The following is a 20131-nucleotide window of genomic DNA, read 5'->3' on the forward strand; positions in this document are numbered from 1 at the left end:
GTCTGCGCTCGGCACTCGCCAGTTTTTGTTCTCAGGTTGAAAAGAGAGCCTTAATTGCAGGTCTGTCTCGACGCGTGTCGTTTCTCCACAGAGCACAAAAAGAAGAAAAAAAAAAGGCGACTGTGCGTCACAACAATACGTCCTCCACCTGCTCCGGTTCATTCCGTGGTGTGAGTGTGTGTGTGTGTGCGTCCGTCCCACTCCTGATTACCCCACTCAATTCAGTGCCCTGCGGGGCAGATGCCCGACAGATGCGCGTGGGCCTCTCCCGAAAAAAAAAAACGCCACGTGCCACGGCCAGTTGCCCTTTCAGGCCAACTTATCTTATCAGCCGAATCGCATGTGTTTAGATTTAACATCATTCACTTTCAGACAGATGCCGGAGGCTGTGAGATGTTTACGCACTGGGTGGCTGGTCTTGTCTTAACTTGAAAATTGTGTCTACTGTATACGATGCCTGAGAGTGCGTGTGACTAATTCACGCTTTTACGAACCCTCAAAATGCACCATCTCATTTGAAACCCTATCAGATGTTAATAAATCGAGCAAATCGAGCAATCACCGAAGGTTAGGCCTGAGTACAGGAACGTTGCATTATATCATAGGTTGTTTGTCTGAAGATTGTTTATCTGTTTCACGTTAAACGATGAGTCAAATAAAAAAACACTTTGACATTTATTTGAACGCAGTACAATGCGCCCACGCGTTAATTGGATGACCTTTAACCTAACTTGCAAACTTGAATTGAGCAAAGGGCAGAAATCTGGGCTGACAGCTCCACCTGCTGGTCGTTCACGAACTGATTGTTTTCTCATATTACTACACATTCAGGCCACAGCGTGTTGACTTATCTCGTGACTCATGATTCCGGCCTCGCACTTGTGACTCACTCACAGTCACTGCTGTTATTCCCCCACAGCTGAGGTCCCAGCTAAAGTCAGACAAATATTGTTTGCCCGCCACGCAGCATGTGCACAGGGGAACAACAAGAAAGAAACAGGTGTATGTGTATGTGTGTGTGTGTGTGTAATCAAACATGTAATCAAAATGCAAATTGGATTAAAAGATGACTTCCTTCTTCAGCCTTAGAATATCCGTGTGTTTCATCCATACATCTGCTGTACACGTACATGCTATTTACGTCTAAAATCCAATCCTCTGTGTGCACCTCAAAACGATAGGTTTGAATGCAGTAAGCTGTTTAGCACAGGGGAAATCCCGGAGCGAAAATCCCATTAGAAACAACTCTCGCCACCTGATCTTGAGAAAGGCAGCTGACTCAAAACTCTAACAGTCAAAAGGTGTGGCAAACAATTCCAGTTAATGTATGCATTTCATATGAGCTTGCGTGCAAAAATGGCACCATATTAAAAGATTGCTGTTATGAAATCTATCAAGAACCTATTAAAAAAAATAATTGATGAACGACACTGATCGAGATTCATTCTGATATATAAAAAAGTTTATTATTATTATTATTATAGATATTCAGACATGTCTTATACATAAAGAAGTCAAATGTACAGAAAGAGCTACAATCATTTCATATATTTACATTCCATTCTTGGACTATGTCAAATGTCAGTGCATTTGTACAACATGATCAACATTTAAAATCTCATCACCTTGTCAAATAGGAGGACAAAAAAAAAAAAAGTAGTCTCAATACCATTTAGATCCCATATATTACTGACAGTAACGAAAAGGAAATACAACGAAGAAATGACAAAAATGCTTCACTGACAGAACAGGTCATGACATTTTTGAGCACGTATTAACTGCAAAACAGTTTACTGAGCAAATATATTAAACCCCTTATCTTGTGCACACGGGTGCAAAGGTCTTTCATACATGTTTATAAAGGCAAGAACTGTGCCATGGAGGTTTAAAAGAAGCGATAGCAGGGGCAGATTGGGCTTCACCTAACATTGATAAGAGTCGAGAGTTCGTGTCTTTTTCTATATTCTGTCTTGCTTTACTGTACAACAACAAAACAAAGCATTCCAAAATGAAAAGAAGCATGGATACCCTTGTTACAAGGGAAATACTAACGAACTTTACAAGTCTTCTAAAATGGCCAAATGTCCTGCAATGGCTTAAGCGTTACAGTGGTCAACCAACCACCCGGATCAAGCTTTATGAGAATCAAGCTGCCTATCTTCTACTGCGCTTTGGGTGTTACTGACTAGGTTGCAATTACAAAAGAAAATAAAAACACTGGCTAATTTTCTTCTTAGCAATTTACTATGGCAACGTAAACTATGATTTTTGGAGAGTCATTCATGAGCAGCAGACGTTAACTAAGTGTGCTGGAGGGGGATCAGACATAGTGAAAAAAAAAAAAAAAAGCTCTCCCTGAAATTTGATCATATAGGATAATGCCGTCAAGTTGTCCTGAAGTAATCCACTGCCACTCCTGAAGGTGGTGCCATTAAATTTTTATCAATTTTGTTCACTGTTTTGCACAATATAAAGGCTCAAGGGTCACATCAGTAGCATGTAGCCTGCAGCAGCGCAGGCATATACTGTATGTTAATTACATTCCAGTTCTTCTTGCCTTCAGAAACACCGAAATTAGAACAAAGTGCAAATTAAGTAACTGTGTGTATACCTGAAGGCTGCTAAAGAGGAAAAGCGGGGACAAACAGGATGATCCTATATTTGAATAAATAATAATTTCCCTTCCTCCTTTTTTTAAGTGTCTCTGGTACCTCAGACATTAGGAAAATTGCTCCACCTGCTGGATAAAATAATCAACACGTCCCTACTACATCTCATCAGAGCGGTGCTGCTGCAATATGACAGAAGGGGGGTTACGGTCTATCCAGTTCTCCTTGGATCCCGTGACCTCATACGCCACAGCAGATGCCACTACAGGATCAATGGACCCTTCCTGTAAGGCCCCTACGCTGCCCGGAGGCCCCGGCTTCATCTCCGCTGCCTGAGCAGGATTGGGGAAGTCTGCCGAAGAGTTGCTGTTGACGCCGCTTTCCGAGTCAGACTGCTCCACCCTCTGGTAGTCCGGCGTGTGATTCTTCTGACCGCCCGCAAAGATAGCTTTAACATTCTCCACCTCTGCTTGGGACACTAAGACGAGATCGTCCTCCCCAGGTTCAAGGTAGGAGATGGCATCGCTGCTGTCTGGCGGCAGCGAGCGCAAGGTTCGAGAGATGACTGCAAAAATGCAGAAAAGGAAGACATTAAGCTCGGTCACAAAAATATATCAAATAAACAGACCTACGCTCAAAATGTTTAGTTTTTCTATCATTTTTACGATGACTTACTGGAGGACGGCGTGTAGAGTTCCTTCTTTTCAGCGTTTCCACCGAATGGATTCACTGACGGGAAGATGATGAGACAGAAAGAGAGCAGGAACACCTGAAGGGCAAAGTCAATAAGAAAGAATTGAGGGAAAAAATACACCACAGCGACAAAGAGCTTCATACTTTCTTTAAAAAAATATAAATAAATATCTAATATAGTCCACAAATTTACCATAACACAGGTGCTGGTTGTGCTGGCCTTCATAGTTGACATCTTCACCATGGTCTGCAGTTTTCTCAGTTGCTCTATCAAGGACCTGTACGAAAGGAAAGGGTAAATTTGATGTGGCAGATTAAAAAAAAAACTTGACTGGACATGTGTCACCACATATGAACACAGAAGAAGCGATATCTCGGGCTCCTTACATGTTCTGTTTCTGAAGCATTTGGACTTTCTTCTGCAGTTCCAGGTTGTGTGCCGTGCAGATGGCAACCCTGTGGCAGACAATGGGTCAGTGATTAAATGATGCATCGAGTTTAAAATACGCAAGAGAGCTGTTGATTGAAATGTGTTTTCACTGTGGTTTGTTGCACTATTGAGCTGTCGTCGTATGCCGACACATATTCCTGTATTTTTGACAACCCAGTTTTCAGTGGGCTGGGCTAAGAGCAACAAACACAAAAGTGATTTTACAGTTTAATTACCGCCTTTATGGCCTTTATGTTCCAACATAAAATGAACATAATAACAGCACCGAAGGAGGACTTAGTGCAGCTCGGTTAAATCAGAATGTAGTGGTGTTTTCCTAGTGTACCTAATGAACTGTGTGCATTCCTGTCTCTTTTGTCTCACCTGTTTTCCAGTCCGTCGACATACACTTTCTTCTTCTTGCGGCTCTCCTGTGCCGACTGCTTGTTGCGGATCTTCCTCCTGACCCTCTTCAAAGTCCTCTCCTCTGCCTGTTACAGAGCAGAGCGAGCTTTCACCACAATGTTGACGTGACAGACGCGTATATTAAACAGCCCCGAGAAGCTGTGCCACGGAAACACCAAACAGGAGCATGATAAATAGAAAACGAATCCTGGGGTAAATAAACTAAACACTGAGACAAAGACCTCAATATGTGTCCAAACTGTTACAACATTGTTGTAATTACAACAAATTGAGCTCAAGAAAATACGGACTTAAACTGAAAATTACCTTTGTGAGAGGCATGTGGGAGGGAATGGTCGCACCCTCTTTTGCCAAAAGCCGCTTCTCCTCCTCGGTGAGCACAATCTCTTTAAACACGAACTATAGAGAGGAAAACAGACATAAGGCGCATATAATATATAAAAAACGACAATAACAAAGGATGAATGATGCATGTCAGACAATACTGGCACATCGGCTGCAGTCTCTTTGGTCTAACCTGGTCTGTGTTGCTGGTCTGTGTTGAATCCTGTGTTGAATCTTCTATGGACAGAGTGCAGGGAAGCTCAGTGGTGACGTCCTCCTCCATGTCCTCAGTCACCAGGTCATCTGTCGCGAATAAATATTCATTTAAAACAAACTTTACCTGGTTTCTAACCTTATAGGCATGTCTCACATTTGCACAGCTCTTTCTTTTTTACTGTTTTTTATTTGTATTAGTGCCAAGATATGTTGTTTGCTGTGTTTGTTTTGTTAATTCTAATATGTTGTATTTTATTGCAATTGCCCATGTTGTACAAACAACACATACCCAGATCAATGAAGACATCAGTATCTGGCTTCTCTGCCCTCACGCTCTGCAGCATGTCCATGTCTCTCCCTCCGCTCTGCAGCAGAGAGTAGCTGTGGTCTGCCTGGACCGTCAAGGCCTCGAGGCTCTCAGTCTGCAGCTCTCCTGAAGTCAGGGCAGGGTCAGAGTGCACCGGGCTGGGCTGAGAGTAACTGGGACTGGGCACGATGTCGCTATCGCTGCCATTAGGACTTGGGCAACTCAGCAGATTGTTATTTCCTGTGCCGGTGCTGCTGTCGTCAGAAATGCCGCTGTCGCTGCCCAGGGGGGAATGAGAGGGACAGATGGCCTCCATGTTGTCCTCTCCATCTAACAAGCTGGACAGGAAGTCTTCAGTATCCATACCTGTCAGCATCTGGGAGACAAAAGGCAATAAGATTGCCAAGGTTTTTAGTAGCTGTCTGATTGTGTAGTTTGTTTGGTATTGTTTCCATGGACATTTAGAGGTTAGGCACAAAAACAAATCATAAAACCAAAGCAACACAGAAGCATTTTAGGTCCTTCAAAAATAAGGTTATTATGTAGCTAACTTCATTTTAAGGTTATTTTTCCTAGCTTGTAAATGTAGTCTTACTTCTTGTTCAGACAGCCAGGATTCAATGAGCCCGTTCTCGTCTGGAAAAAAGGGCTCCGCAGATCCATCGTGGAACAGCAACCCTAAGAGGTCTGCTCCGTCCATATCTGGAAGTTCCTCAGCAACTGACATCTGTAACAAAACAACATCAAGTTTAATGTTTTTAACCATAAAATCTTGGTTTGGATAATAGTGATTCTGATAAGTCTTGTACTATTTTCTGGAATACTGCATTGTCATTTTGTGATATAGTTCAGACTTTATTGGTCTCACAGTTGAGATTTAGCTGTAGAATAGTCACTAAATTAACTGTAAAAATAATCTTTTTGGGTGTAATAAGACATTTCTCTGGCGAAAAAAAAAAAAATAACATTTCAAATTTGATTGTAGGCTTTTTGCCTGTTTTATGTGACAGTAAATTCATATTGTTATTGACAGATTTCAGACTGTTGATTAGACAAAACAGGATTTTGAGAGGGATTATTATGCAGCTGCCATTTATGAAAATAACGATCAGTCATAGCCATACAGTTAAATGATGCAATGCCATGAAATGATGTGGCAGTTATAGCTCACTAAAATGAGAAATGACTCTCAGTTCTTTCTTTTATTTTTAAAACATTCTTTCGTATTGCTCTTGTTTTCACAGCACCAAACACCCAAGATGACATCCTCATATGTATGAGCATATCTATCAGATTCTCATTGTCAGCATCATTCCTATCCAGATAACTGTGATTGCTTGTCAGTGATCATATTGCACATTGCCAGCAGTCACACCCAAAATATCAATACATTTCATGCATAAGTTCAAGGTACAGGGTTTATTAGCGTGGCATCCTCTTATCACACTGCTCTGATAGTGATAGTGAGGCTTCTACCATGATACAACAGGACAAAGGGGTGCCGTTGTTAATGACGTGATGGTCTTGCAGTGAGCATCCACTCCACTCTACTGATGCATTGTTAGGTGGCGCTTTGTGCTTTGCCATGTGGACGCTGCTACAGGCGCATGTGCATGCGTATATGCGATGGGAGCAAACAACTGGTCATATCTCGGCGTGTTGATAACAAATGCATACATATGCAAATGCATTTGCAACACGTATGTGAAGCAGCTCCGTATATTGCATCACCGGCAGCCATGCACCCCACCATGACCTCATCCTGTACTTGAGCACCGCCCCCTCCTCGCCTTTGTCACGGGACATGAACACAGTATCAAGTGTCAAAACAAATATGAAGCTTCATCCTTCGATTTGTGCCAAAAGTATGTGCACTGTTATTTAAAAAGGCCCAAGTTAAAAATTAAAATAAAAAACGAATGCAGGGTCCTCTTAATGAACAAAAATAAAACAAACAGTAACGTCTTGCAGCCTTTAAGACGTGAACGACCGATTTATGGAAGGAATTGACAAAAATAAAGCTTCTCTTTGTTTCATTTTAATAGGCTAAAATTTTTGATTGCACCATGTGTTGCAATAGCAGAAGTCAGGAGACGTCTTAGGCCAACACCGTCGAGTCAGCTACTAATGTTGGCCTAATAATCCTGTCATAATCTTCATGTACAGAGGGCGTGGTCCCTCGTGTATTTTAAACCCACTAAAAAGCATTAAAAGCATACGATATAGACAATGTGTTTCTTACCGTTTCTTGACAGGAGACCGAATACCATTCGTGTGAGTGAGTCCGGATGTCTTTTCGGTTTCTCTTCTGAGCTTTTCTCTACTAGCACCACAGTCCACCGTCACAGCTCTTCCTCCTGAATGCCCCTTCCAACGAGGCAAAAATTGCGTCATCACGCAAAGGCGGATATGAGTACGTGTCTTCCAGGAAGTGTCTCTGGGCAGTGTAGTCCTTTGCTTTTCCGTACCTTACATTTTTTAACGAAATGCGACCAATACTAAATCAAAATAGCTATTTTCTTTCATTTCATTCACCAAACATATAAAATAATATAATAAATAGCTGCCTGTAAAACGCTGAGTGTTTACTTTACCTTGCAGTCTGTATTTCAGCCTTTCAAAATGACATGGTGCAATAATTTGCAAATTTTTTAAAGTCCACATTTAATTGATATTAAAAAATTATGTAAAATTTTGATGTCATGTTTTGTTATTTTTTGCTTTAAAATGAAATAAGACATTGATATACTATGCAACTATGCAATAAATAATTATTTAAATAATTAATTACAAAACAAACCTGAAAGCATCATAAAAGGAGAAGAAAAGTGTGTTTCATACTTTTATTTATTTCAATCAGCACATTAGCATGAACATGGCATCATATGATTAAAAATCCAACGACTGAATCTCATACTGAAATTGTGTCAGTGATTTTGCCACACGAACCAATAACTCTTGTAGCTGGTATTTGGGTATTCATAGCTTAATGTCATTCACAGGCTTTTTTCAAGCCATGGGGAAAATAGTGAGGTATGTGAGGTCAACCGGTCTAACAGTAGGAACATCTCATAGAGATACGTAAGATGTGAAATCTCTATTTATAGCATCACAAACATTAAGGATTATAGGTAAACCAGTCCATCAGATCTCATCACATGTTAAAAAAAACACCTAAGGCATCGAAGAAAAGTGCAATTGAACATTAAAGACAGCACATTTCATGTATTGATTGCATGTTTCACCACTTTATCGCCTCAGCATAATGTCGTGGATTTCTACCTCTTTTCCTTTAGATTTATGCTACATTGATTTTCGCAGGATTTGTTGTTACAACACAACTGAGCATTGAATGGGTGTGAGCTACTGTATGTTGTAAATATCTGTCCTGTGTGACTGATGTAGCAAGACCTGTATGCCTACTAATCCTTACTATATTTAGTAAAATTAATTATACATCTCATATTGTTTCTAAATTATGAGAATCAGGGGTCCCCGCCCTGTCAGGAAAATGAAACAATAATAATAAGTGACTGGCAGCAACATTATTACTGAGACTAATTTTACTAACAAGGTACTTAAGAAATGCCTGATTTCAGGAGCTGAGTGTTATTTACCATGATTTCAAATATTACTGGACTGAAGAGCACTTTTTTGATTTCTAGTGGAATCCATGCAGTCTTCTCCCAGACTATGAAGTCAATTTATTTCTAGAGCAAAGCAGAGCATTTTGTCACAGGATCACACAGAGTTTAGATGTGTGGCGTAAACTGCGGTACACTTTCAGCCGCTCCTTTTTACTTTTTGTCGACGGTCCGACAACCTGCGCGACCGCAGGAATGCTCTCCACGACCCGTCTCTTGTGAGCGCGGTGCAGCAGGATCCGATAGACCCCAGTGATGGAGCTCCTGCAGTCTTTCCCCTGGTTGTTGAGGATGTGTTCTGACGTGATTCCCAGCGTCTCCAGTGCTAGCTTCACCTCCATCTCCTCCTCCTCGAGTTCAGATGTGTCGCTCTCCGCTAGGTAGGATGGGTCGAGTTTAAAAGGCTCCATGGGGCGCGGGAAGTCCACGGGGAGCAGCCACTCACAGCCCATCATCTGCTCCACCGTACAGCGGTCAGATGGTACGGGCTGGAGGATCCCCCTGATCAGCCGCTGACATGCCTCGGGCACCCAGGTGGGCAGGACGTAGGCCCCTTCCATGATGCACCGCTTCAGTTTGGCCACAGTGTCTGCCCTGAACGGCATGGTCCCCGTCACCATGAAGAACAGCATCACCCCCAGGGCCCAGATGTCCACGTAGATGCCGACATAGTGCTCATCGCGGAAGAGTTCAGGCGCAGCATAAGGTGGAGAGCCACAGAATGTGTTGAGTGTTTCGTCACGGCGGCTCAGCGTACTAAATCCAAAATCCCCTACTTTGACACACGAGCTGCTGGTGTAGAAGACGTTTTCTGCCTTCAAGTCACGGTGGATGATGTTGTTTTCGTGCTGCGGGAAAACAAGGAGGGACTCAGTCATGCAAATATCACTCACTTGAACCCAAGTGAGCTGTTTCTGTAAATTCTACCTGACAGAATACCGTGAAACTGAATGTTTCTCCAGTTAAAAATGACTTTATTTGGATGTTGAATCCAACACAAATCATTGTTGCAAGTATTTTCTTGTGAGATATCCCAATGATAATTTATTTTAGATCCAGAACAGATATTGTATATATTTCCACCATATTGTCCATTGAATTTACATATTCCAGAGTTTAAATGAATCTATTAATCTACTTTGTTAGTTTAGGATTTTGAATTCTAAGCCTCAGTTTATTCTCCCATTTACACTTAAAATAAGCTGGTCTTGACTAAGAATGAATGCCTAAAATGTAAATGCTGTGTATGAAAAGCAGCAGATCCAGCTCAGTGGGGTATAAACAGCCACAGACGTTGTCATATGAGATTAAATGGTTTAGAGGGCTGGATTAAATTTTAATGAACTCCATGGTTGATCCAGGTTACTGTGGTGGCAGACCAGACAGTGTAGGTTGTCATCTTCTGGGTCGTTTTAATTATCAGTGACAACACAACTATCACCGTTACATACCTAATAATAATAAATAAATAAAAAAAATCGTAAGAACACACATACTGACCATGTGTTTAACAGCAGAGAGTATCTGGGCGAAGACAATCTTGCTATCAGTATCCGATAGTTTCCCTTCTGTAGTGATCTTGGTGTAGAGCTCCCCTCCGCCCGCGTACTCCATCACCAGGTGTAACCTTGACAAAGTCTCCACCACCTATGGAAGAGCGAGGCAGAGAAATGCACTGAACTGATCACGAGAAGTCAGATTAGAGATAAATCAGCACGAGAGCACACGATATGAGTCAAACCTCGTAGAGTCGTATGATGTTTGGGTGGTGGAGCTTCTCCATGCTAGAGATCTCTCTGGACAGCAGCCTCTGGGTCTTCTGATCCAGCTTGGTTTTGTCTAAGATCTTTATGGCCACTTTGTCTAGTGACGCAAAGGTAAAAGTTTGATGAAGGATCAGTTGCCTTCAGAAAAACTACTTTCTTGATTATCATCCCCCAGGGAGTCAGTTCATACCTCATCTTAAAAGTGAAATTTAATTTTGTAAAGGGAAAAGTGCTCTTTTATTCAGACATACTCTTTGTCATTCTGCAGTGACTCCACGTCTGAGCAGATATGCAGGATCAAACCGAGGTGAAGAGTCAAACTGCTTTGTCAAATTCAAACAACTGATATCTCGGCGGTATTCCTTTAAATGATTTATATGTAAAACAGACCACAGGTAACTGAATACCGAAAAGTTCTTAAGTGGCAAAATGGTGTTGAGATATCTAATTGTGCTTCAGTATGCATTATTAAGGCCAGGGTGTATTGGGCTCCCTCTCAGCTGTGACATAGCTTTCAACAGGAGCATTCAAAATGCATTGCAGCTCATATTGTTTTTGACTAAATGACACCACTTAAACGCGCACACACATTTGCAAAGAACAGGAAAAAACACGCATACAGCAAAGAGCAGATAGCAAACCACAGGGTGTACACACACACACACACACACACAGCAACACACTCATTTTGCTCTCTCTCTTTAGCCTTTGATGAGGCATGCAACAATTTTAGCCGTCGCTAAGGAAACTGGAGATCTCTAATCAATCCATCTGTTCAAGGGCAGCAGACAGTGTGTCTCTTTGTGGCTGAATCAGCCCCCTGGTCGGGCATACATCACCTTGTTAGTGAATCGCTCTATGAGGACACACTTGTTAGCGTCGCTGTCCATTGACAGAAACAGCTTATCAACCACCTTATGACTTAAATCAAACAGGAAGCCAGAGAAAATGTGAGACTAATTCTTTTTTATTTCATTTTAGGATAAATGTCTTTGAACTTCCTTTCAGTAATGAGTCATGGTTCTATCAGCATCTAGTCGGCTTGTGCTTAGCTGATGTTTTCATTTGTCCCTGTGCAAATGTCAGCTCCATCTCACATATGTGAAAGCGTCGTTTACCTTTGGTGAGCGCATGGATTCCAAGCTTCACATGGGAGAAATTTCCACACCCAATCTCTCCGCGAATTTTGTAGAAGCCGATTCTCCTGCCCACTGTTAGCTCGCGAACCACCCTGCGACATAAGTACACAACAGAAGCTGTAATAATATACGTGATTTACTAAAGCAGAGCAACCACAGAAAAAGAAAACCTTCAACAGAAACATAATAAATCAGATTCATGAATGGATCATGACCACAAATGATGATCCGAGGCTCTACCTGTCATCCTGGCACATGTCCAGGTTAAGCCTCTCCAGCGGAGTGAGGCGGCGGACGGTTGCGCCCTCATCGTCCGTGTTGATGTCAGAGCTGTCCTGGCGGCTCCAGCGGGCGTACCTTTGGCCACTCGCAACCACGGCCGTGCCTCCGACGGACCCCCCGACAGAGTCTCCATTAGACTCTCCGGTCTCTACCCCGGAAGCTGAGCTCTTCCCAGTGATGCCTGCTGCCCCCGAAGCCCGAGAGCCTGCTGCCCCTGCCCCAGCGGTAACCCCTTCTGGGCTGCTCTCGGCGGGGCAGACAGCGGTCATCCTGCGGGGGACGCCCAGGGTGGAGTGGGCTTAGCTCATAGCTGGGAGTGATGTAGGACTGGATGGACAATAATAAAAAAAAAAAAAAAAAAATCTTCACTTTGCATTACATATTTGAGACAAAATGTTTTTGAGCAGCACTCTTTAAGCACATTTTAAAATTAAAGTAAAACAAGTAAACAAGTTAGAAAACTGTCTAACAGCTGAATTTATGGGACGGCTTGGCAAGGTATAAAATGTGTTGTCACCCACAACATTAACATTAAGTGTATTTTTCTAACAACGTGAAAATAGGGATCTTTTGCTTTGCAGCACATGAACATGTCATAGCTTTACCTCCAATTTTACAAAATGAGCACAATAGCTAAAATACAGTATTTACTTAAAACTAAATGAGAGCCAGGCATAAATCAACATGATGTAAATTGTAAATGCAAGATAATCTCTGTGCAATACTATGCTGAACTGTCATAGATCCTAAGTAAAAGTTGAGTAAATGTATATGAAACAAAACCTTGACTTACCTTCAGACATGCCAGCCATTTAGAAGGTACATCGTTTTCAGTGCCCAAATATCATAACTATTCAGACAGCTGATTCGTTGAAAAGTTCTTATGAATGAGCACTTCTGTGTTTCTCAACCAAACTGGTCCAAGCACATTCTTCATGGCTACAAGCACATGCTGCATCCACAATTTCCCAAGTCTCCCGCGCCTCAATCTGTCCTGGAGCTTGAAGCAGTTTATTGTCTCGTGGTTGATGTTTAAGTTTTTCCTCACTTGCAGTCGCTGAAGAAGAAAGAAAAAAAAAAGGGATGAGCACAGAGATCAGGTGAACCATGCGTTATCAGATTCACGCTCGGCGTTGTCTCTTGCCGAAGAGGTCCGCAGAGCCTTAATGGACTCTTTTCAGTCTCCGGGGTATAAATATGCCGTGGGGTGAGGAGGAGGAGGAGGAGGAAGAGGAGGAGGGAAGAGGAGCAGGACAGGGGGGAGGTTGGAGGAGAGAGGCTGAACAGGTGATAGTGTCAGTGCAGCCTTGTGCTGGTTAGTGAGACAACCTGGAGTGAAGCACAAGAGACATGCAAAACAAAAAGAAAAAGTATTTCAACGTTCACGATACCATTCATTTCTCCTTAACAACTCATTCATTTTATTCATTTTCTTTTTATGTTCATACCGTACCAAAGTCTGTCAGATTTGTTTTAATAGGTCAAGCAGCTGCGCACAATTATTTTGTTTTCCACTCTCTGCACAGAAGAGTTTGCGTGCACAGGTCAGCACAAGTGTTCCTGTGCAGCATGTGCTCAAGCGTCACCCTAATTCTTTCCTAATTTTCTACTTGAGTCCTGCTCCAAAGGGCGACTCGGGCAGTGTGTGTGTGTGTGTGTGTGTGTGTGTGTGTGTGTGTGTGGGGGGGGGCAGGTTGCCACGGGAACCAGAACAAACAAATCAAATGAGACCCTCGCCTCCTTCACACGTACAACCTGAAATACCTGCGTGATCAACTACCATTGCAAATGGCAGGAGTATGAGTGATGAGAGTGTCACTCCCTCCTGTGTACTGTGTGTGCGAGTTTATAATCGTGTAATTAGGTGATAACTGCATGCTACTCAGAGAGCGAAGCCCTAACAACGTCCCGTGAGAAGAACAAAAAGAAAAGGTGAACCTGAGGTGAGAGTGAACCGCAGAAATGATTCAGATTCATTAAGTTGCTCTGATAATTGCGCTGAATTAATGCTTTTGTCCTTTTTTATTTATTTATTTATTTTTTATGATCAGAATTTGCCTGTGTTGGGCAGTACAGTAGTGAAGTGGTTAAACTCGTTTCCTCCCAGCAACAAGTGGGGAGCTTCTGGGGAGAATCCACATATTCTCCCTCTGCCGTCGTGGGTTTTTCCCAGGTGCCTCCGCCCCCCTCCCGCATTCCAAAGACTTACACGCTAGGTTAATTGGTGATTCTGAACTGGCAGAGGTGACAGCTGGGATAGGCTCCACTACGGGGCGGGAGGGGGACAATGAACGGATGCATCTGAATGCAGCCTGACTACGCAGAACACATAGAATTTAACTTTGGTAGTTCATCGTGTTTAGCAGAATTGCTCGATTGTTCTGCCTGACACCTGAGTCGACTGAGCAGTTAAAGGATTAGAGTGAAAAGTTCAAAGCTTCCCCTCTAGCCAAGTGTCCATTGTTTACCAGATCTACACAAAAACACATAACTGAGGCACACTTTCTAAATGTATTTAATCTGTATGTGTTTATAGCTCCATTAGGGACAAATGGGATTTATACTATGACCAAAAAAGATTACAATGGATTAGTCAGTTGCTTCTTCTTTCTTTCTGCCGTTATGGAAGAAGATGACATCACGTAATGAGACGTGAGGCAAGAGCAGAAATGGTACACCGAGTGTATGGCGAGCTCTCACACGTCTCAATATTAACATGAATGAATGAATCCACGCTGAAGCGGCGCCAGGAGCGAAATGAAAGCAGTTCCCCTTTTGTGAGGCCTGGACTCTTCCAGCCTTCAAACACCTTCCTGCCATCGCACCATGAATATCTCCGCATTGATCTCGGGCAGCCTAAAAGGACTTGCTAAGAGAGGAGAGGCCTCCGCTTCACAGCACAAAGCGACACGTGCTGAATACCGGGGCTTTTATGTGTGTAAATAAAAAGACGAAAGAGCGGCCATGCATGAGATAAACAAATCAATTATCAGAAGGGAGCAGGAAGAGTACACAATCACCCTCAGGAAATTGTATTTTTTCTGTTATTATTATTATTATTATAGAGAAATGTTTACAAAAACCTGTTCTTGAGGATTTGTATATATCTTGGAATATGGTCAGTGGCAAATATTGTATCCTACTATTAATGCATTTTATTTTTTCAACTAAAAAAACAAACTTATTAAAATATATACAAATGTTTTTACAAAATGATAGTTATTAAAAGAAAAGAAATACTAACGGGGCCAACAGGTAACTATTCAAATGTAAGTATATTGCACAGGGTTTGATGAGTCTACCTGCTCCGATTGCTTTGTCCTTTGCTTCCACTGGATGACAAATCTACCTGGTTGCTTGGTGATGGACACTGACAAAGCATGTTTGTTTGTCTTTAAGTCGGGGTGGGGATTAGGCATTAACTGAAACTGAGTATCAAAGAAGAGAGCACACAGTGTTATATTTACAGCGGTGCAGTGCTGCGCTGAGCCCCCGAGAATACTCATGTCAATTATCAGGCTGAAAGATATTATAAACACAGCAATATTTGCTCCAATACAGAGCACAACAGTGCACCGCTGGGAGAAATACTAGGGACCTGGCAGTAAATTGCACATGCATGCCTTAGGCAAACTAAAAAAAAAAAAAAATTCACAAAAAATAACAAAAGAACTTCATAGAAATGCTCACTTTGCCATTTCTTGATTACAGTCATATTTATTTTTCATTTTTTGGCAACAAACATTCGTTCTTCATGGCTGCAAGCAAATAATTCCCTACAGCATGAAATTGAAATAAAACAATATTGTAAAAGACAACATGGATGTGCGTGTTTATTTAATTAGACAAGGCATTCTAAAAACTGTAAAAGATGTTTCCAGGAAACTTTTGAAATCAGTGTACTGGGCTGGGTGTTCTGGGGCTCCTTTTGGTGTGGAAGCACATAATTAAACGTGCTATGTTGTTCACCAGAAAGATGTATTACCGACAATTAGAAAACATTGTATTCAAGATCTTGTGGCGGCTATTTACTGACACAAATGATTAATGCAGGGATGTATTCTTGTCAAAATGGGCTGGCTGTGTTTAATCCCTCAATCGTCTAATTTGCTGTAGAGGCGGATATAAAACTATTACTACTTATCACGAGCAAACCCTTGAATTTGCAGTGAGCCAGGCCCTCATCAACAAACATGATCAGCTTTGCCAAGTGTGGGTCCTTCCTCCCCAGACAGTCAATCAATTGTCTGAGTATCCCTAAAGAAGTAAGGTCTGCCGGGTGCACTCTCCTGCCGGTCAGACTGCTAGCATCAGCAGCCTCTTCACACACTCCAACAACGGAAAACACAAGGGCCCTTCCACAGCAGCTGTGCATCAAGAATTACTCACTCTTTCCATCTGTGAAGGTTCCGCCACACAAATGCCTGCTTGTGTCTTTACTTAGATGAGGTGACAGCACAGAAGAGACGCTTCACACATCTCCAGCTATGCAATCTGCTCTACCCGGCTCTAGTAAAGAGCCTTGCTTTGCTTGCCGTCGCCTTTACGTCCATTCCCTCGCTCTGCAAAGTCCCATTCTCTCTTTTTTTTCCCAGTTATGCATTCAGGCCTACCGCACATGCGTTCACGCGGGCACAGGCACACTCACGTAAATGCATACAATTCAGCGTGCACACGCAGACAGTGAATCCTGCTCCGCACAAAGCCCCACAGTGTGTTAATTGAGACGCACAGTTGACAAGAAGAAAAAGCTCAACAGTGAAAAGGACTTCAACAATGAGGACTGAAGGCCCTAGGAACAGAGAGGCAGGCCCCCCTGGAATCTATGCAGCAAATATTTTACATTTCCCAAAAAAAAAAAAAAAAACAGGCTGACCTCTATAGTCCCTTCCCCCCCTGACACACATACACACACCGCTTAAATCGCGCCAAAGCAAAAGAGCCAGGAGAGCTTTGCAAATGGTCAGCTGAAACTGATGCTAGATCAACAGGAGTCTATGTGACCCCACCTACGTCTCAATTTACATATCTTTATTTAATCTTTTATGTATTATGACTACTCTGTATTCCCTTGTGCTATCGGTTGTGCATAGATGCACTGTTGTTCCTTAAGATGGCATCGCAATACAGAACACATACATACAAGCACAACGCTACATACATTATGTCTCTAAGGTCTTATAACAAAGTTGCCATGACACTCTACATAGGGAGCACAGTAACATAGCAGTGTTGTAGACACTGTAAACCCTGCATTTGGCAGTCCAAATCTAAATCTGGACGGTCATTTATTTCTTCTGGCTGTCAGGAGCTGTCTGCGTGTCATTCACCATCACCACATCAAAGAGGTTTGCATCAAAGAAAAACACACGAGGCACAATGTTTCATGTTCTCTGACTGACGATCAAAAGGATGAAAATTAAGAACACATTTTAATTCAGACAGAAATGATTATTTTTACTTCTAATATATGGAAAAACAATCAGCAATCCAGGTCTACCCTGACAACAACGATTAAGAATACGCCTATAATGCAACAGAGTAAAGACTTATGACTTTATTGTTCTCCCCTTCCGGGTATTTACTTCACGAAATAGGGCAAAAACAAATATATCACGTATATGACCCACATTATGCAGGGTGATGGCAGTTTGATTCAATAAGGTGAGAATGGTAAGACAATTGTGTGACCCAAATCTATCACCAAGCACAGGAAGCACACAATGCAAATATGCCAGTCACTCTGTGGAAATAGCTTTAGACTAGAGAGACTTTAGACTGGACTAGGCTACTTTTCATTTCATATAACAAGGTTTTGCATGTTGTTTGCGATCCTTTGACAATCCCATGTTGTGCTCGTGCGTAATTCCTATCGTTGTAAGCAATAGGTTTATTTAAATCCAACCTATTCAAATGCAGTGGATTGCTATTAAACCGTAATTCGCTGTCAGTTTGGAAAAAAAAGAAGCCATATCAGAGCGCAACAGGTGCTATAGACCCAGGCTGTGCCCATTTACAGCCCGGGATAAATGAGAGTCGTGTATTCGAAACGTTAGAGAAAAAAAAAAAAGTTGGGGTCATGGCGACGAAGTTAATTATGACTGTGCGTGCGTAACGTGCGTGCGTAACCATAAGATCAGTTACAAGTGATGTTTTGAAAAAAATAAATAAATAAATAAATAAAAACATCAATGTGACAAAAATGGACAATGGTATTATGAAAAAATATTACTATAATTAGTCCAATGGTCGCATTATTTAAGGCGAGCTTTGCGGCTGCAGTAGTGACATAATGCTGGGTAGACAATCTTGATTGTTACTGCACTGCATTTGCTTCTACAAATGGATTTTCTGCGACAACATGCAAGCATTTTCAAACAAAATCTCGCTCTCTCAGGAATCGCACCCTTAAGTGCATCACTTAGGTGAACTGGCCATCCGCGTTCAGTGATAGTCAACAGTTACCATCCTCCGCGGCAGGCCATTCCCCTGTGAGTCAGGGTGTTTCTTTCTGACCAAGACCACACAGCGCAGAACCACCAGAAACACCAGAATTAGTCTTACTTGGCTGAGCGTCTTCGTCGGTCTGTGGCGACAGTGTTTACGGTCCTCCCGACAAAATTCATCTTCTCCGGTGCCGGTGACATTGAGCGCACCGGCTCCGCTGCAGCTGCTCCCCGGCTCGGTCTGTTGTGAAGGAAATCCGCTTAACGAGCAGGTGAACTGGCGAATCAGCGGCTGGCCGAGGAGTCCGCCGCGTAACCAATGAGAAGCAAGAACCGGGAACACTTGAGTTCAGTACCACAGGAGCTGTCCCGCTCCGCGCAGGTGGTTAGGGACGCCAGGTAACCCGATCTGTTTGTGTCACGCACCACGCTCGCTGGCCAGGCTATTAGCGCAGGAGATCAAGGTGGGGTCAGGGAACAAGCTGGGGACTTAAGGAGGTGTGTTGATAAGCAGGCATTGCATTTAGACTGGCATTGTTTGCCGCTGTGAATTAGAAGTTAAGTGGAGCTGCCCTTAATGCATTTTATCCACCTGCATAGATAAGTCTGATCTCGTAGCTTGTTCATTTTCACAAGTCCGGGTCAAGAGCTGACAGACAGATAAATGAAAGAGCTGTCATCTCATTCAGTTTGAGGTTTAATTAATGCCACACACCCTCTGCTGACTGCGTTGGTGCATGTCACCCATGTTGACTCACTAAATATGCAATGTTCACTATGGTGTGAAAGCTTTTATAAAACTGTGTGGGACGTTTCTTGTCTAACAGTAAATAATGTATAATGCAAGCATTTTATGCATGCCAATGTTAAAATTTGATGAATAAAAATGTATTAAAATGTCTGGGACCAACTGCTTTACATTTATCATTTGATTCCATACAAATACAGCAAAAAAAAAAAAAGTAACTGTAACACATTTGGTTTGTTACATAATTTAGGTTACACCAACCTTAACATTTCAGTTATATCTATTCGTGAGGTACAGACTATGGATTATGATAGCACTAATTTAAGATATTAATAACACCCATGTCATACGGCATTTCAATAAATATGTAGTTAATCTGATGAACTTAAGGTCTTCATTTACATTTACTCAATTTTTTTGGCAAATTAAAATGATTTCTCCAGTTTGTTTTAATCACTATTAAAATAAATTATAAGCAAATCTGACTACAACTTAGTATTATTTCTTAGGTTGCACTATTTGCCAAAAGTACAAGGATGATGGCTTTGAATCTATCTATCTATTTATATACACCATATAGCTTAGCCAAATGCATTTAAACTCTGTTTTAACAATTCCTGGAATTTTAAGAAAGTGAAACATCAGAACTCAGATTTATTTCAGCTTCTCTCATCTCATTCCCACTGGACCAGAAGTGATATAGAAATGCCTTTAAATTGTTTGACTTACAACAATCTATGGTGATTCTTGTAGCCATATTCTTCAAAAAGTCCCTTGCAGTTGTTCTGACTCCTGCAGTGGACCCAAGCATATTTTTCTTCATGACTTCTACTGTCCATTATTTCCTGTGAATCACATAGGTGTCACAGATTATGTCACAAGTTTAACTCTACAATGACATAAAGCGTGCATATCTGAAACAGACTCAGTTCCATGCGTACAAAAATGGGTTAGGAGCGGGCCATCAATGGCAGTGTTGGGTGTGGTTATTCCCCTACAATCCCAAAATGTGTGGTTACAAGTCATGAACTCAACATCCCTCAACACTGATTTTAAAACATTAGAAATCCATGTCAAAAATCAAACATTAGGTTTTGTGTA

General features: G+C 42.0%; 2 protein-coding genes across 2 annotated transcripts; both read right to left on the bottom strand.

Moving 5' to 3' along the window:
- Positions 1 to 1440: 1440 nt before the first annotated feature.
- On the bottom strand, positions 1441 to 7394 carry creb3l3l (cAMP responsive element binding protein 3-like 3 like). Its single transcript, XM_047592482.1, has 10 exons — positions 7248 to 7394; positions 5601 to 5732; positions 4988 to 5381; positions 4676 to 4785; positions 4465 to 4557; positions 4117 to 4223; positions 3690 to 3758; positions 3496 to 3580; positions 3285 to 3378; positions 1441 to 3174 (listed from the first exon to the last, which is right to left on the bottom strand). The coding sequence occupies exons 2-10, from the start codon at positions 5730 to 5732 to the stop codon at positions 2768 to 2770; spliced, it is 1491 nt and encodes a 496-aa protein (XP_047448438.1). The 5' UTR covers positions 7248 to 7394; the 3' UTR covers positions 1441 to 2767.
- A 426-nt stretch (positions 7395 to 7820) lies between these two features.
- nim1ka (NIM1 serine/threonine protein kinase a) lies at positions 7821 to 18809 on the bottom strand. Its single transcript, XM_047590940.1, has 7 exons — positions 18401 to 18809; positions 12630 to 12893; positions 11795 to 12163; positions 11534 to 11646; positions 10391 to 10512; positions 10150 to 10296; positions 7821 to 9497 (listed from the first exon to the last, which is right to left on the bottom strand). Exons 3-7 carry the CDS (start codon positions 12103 to 12105, stop codon positions 8739 to 8741), a joined length of 1452 nt encoding a protein of 483 aa, XP_047446896.1. The 5' UTR covers positions 12106 to 12163; positions 12630 to 12893; positions 18401 to 18809; the 3' UTR covers positions 7821 to 8738.
- Between the last annotated feature and the right edge of the window lie 1322 nt (positions 18810 to 20131).

This window comes from Mugil cephalus, chromosome 8 (assembly GCF_022458985.1).
Source record: "Mugil cephalus isolate CIBA_MC_2020 chromosome 8, CIBA_Mcephalus_1.1, whole genome shotgun sequence".
Lineage (NCBI taxonomy): Eukaryota > Metazoa > Chordata > Actinopteri > Mugiliformes > Mugilidae > Mugil > Mugil cephalus.

What these genes read in the sequence shown, in the direction of transcription:
- creb3l3l (XM_047592482.1), bottom strand. Translation starts at nt 5,732, where the DNA reads ATGTCAGTTGCTGAGGAACTTCCAGATATGGACGGAGCAGACCTCTTA. An exon ending in CAACCAGCACCTGTGTTATG is followed by an intron (nt 3,379 to 3,495) that starts GTAAATTTGTGG and finishes TTTGCCCTTCAG; the next exon opens with GTGTTCCTGCTCTCTTTCTG. An exon ending in ACTCTACACGCCGTCCTCCA is followed by an intron (nt 3,175 to 3,284) that starts GTAAGTCATCGT and finishes GCATTTTTGCAG; the next exon opens with TCATCTCTCGAACCTTGCGC.
- nim1ka (XM_047590940.1), bottom strand. Translation starts at nt 12,105, where the DNA reads ATGACCGCTGTCTGCCCCGCCGAGAGCAGCCCAGAAGGGGTTACCGCT. An exon ending in GACATGTGCCAGGATGACAG is followed by an intron (nt 11,647 to 11,794) that starts GTAGAGCCTCGG and finishes CTTATGTCGCAG; the next exon opens with GGTGGTTCGCGAGCTAACAG. An exon ending in TCTCTGCTGTTAAACACATG is followed by an intron (nt 9,498 to 10,149) that starts GTCAGTATGTGT and finishes GTTTTCCCGCAG; the next exon opens with CACGAAAACAACATCATCCA.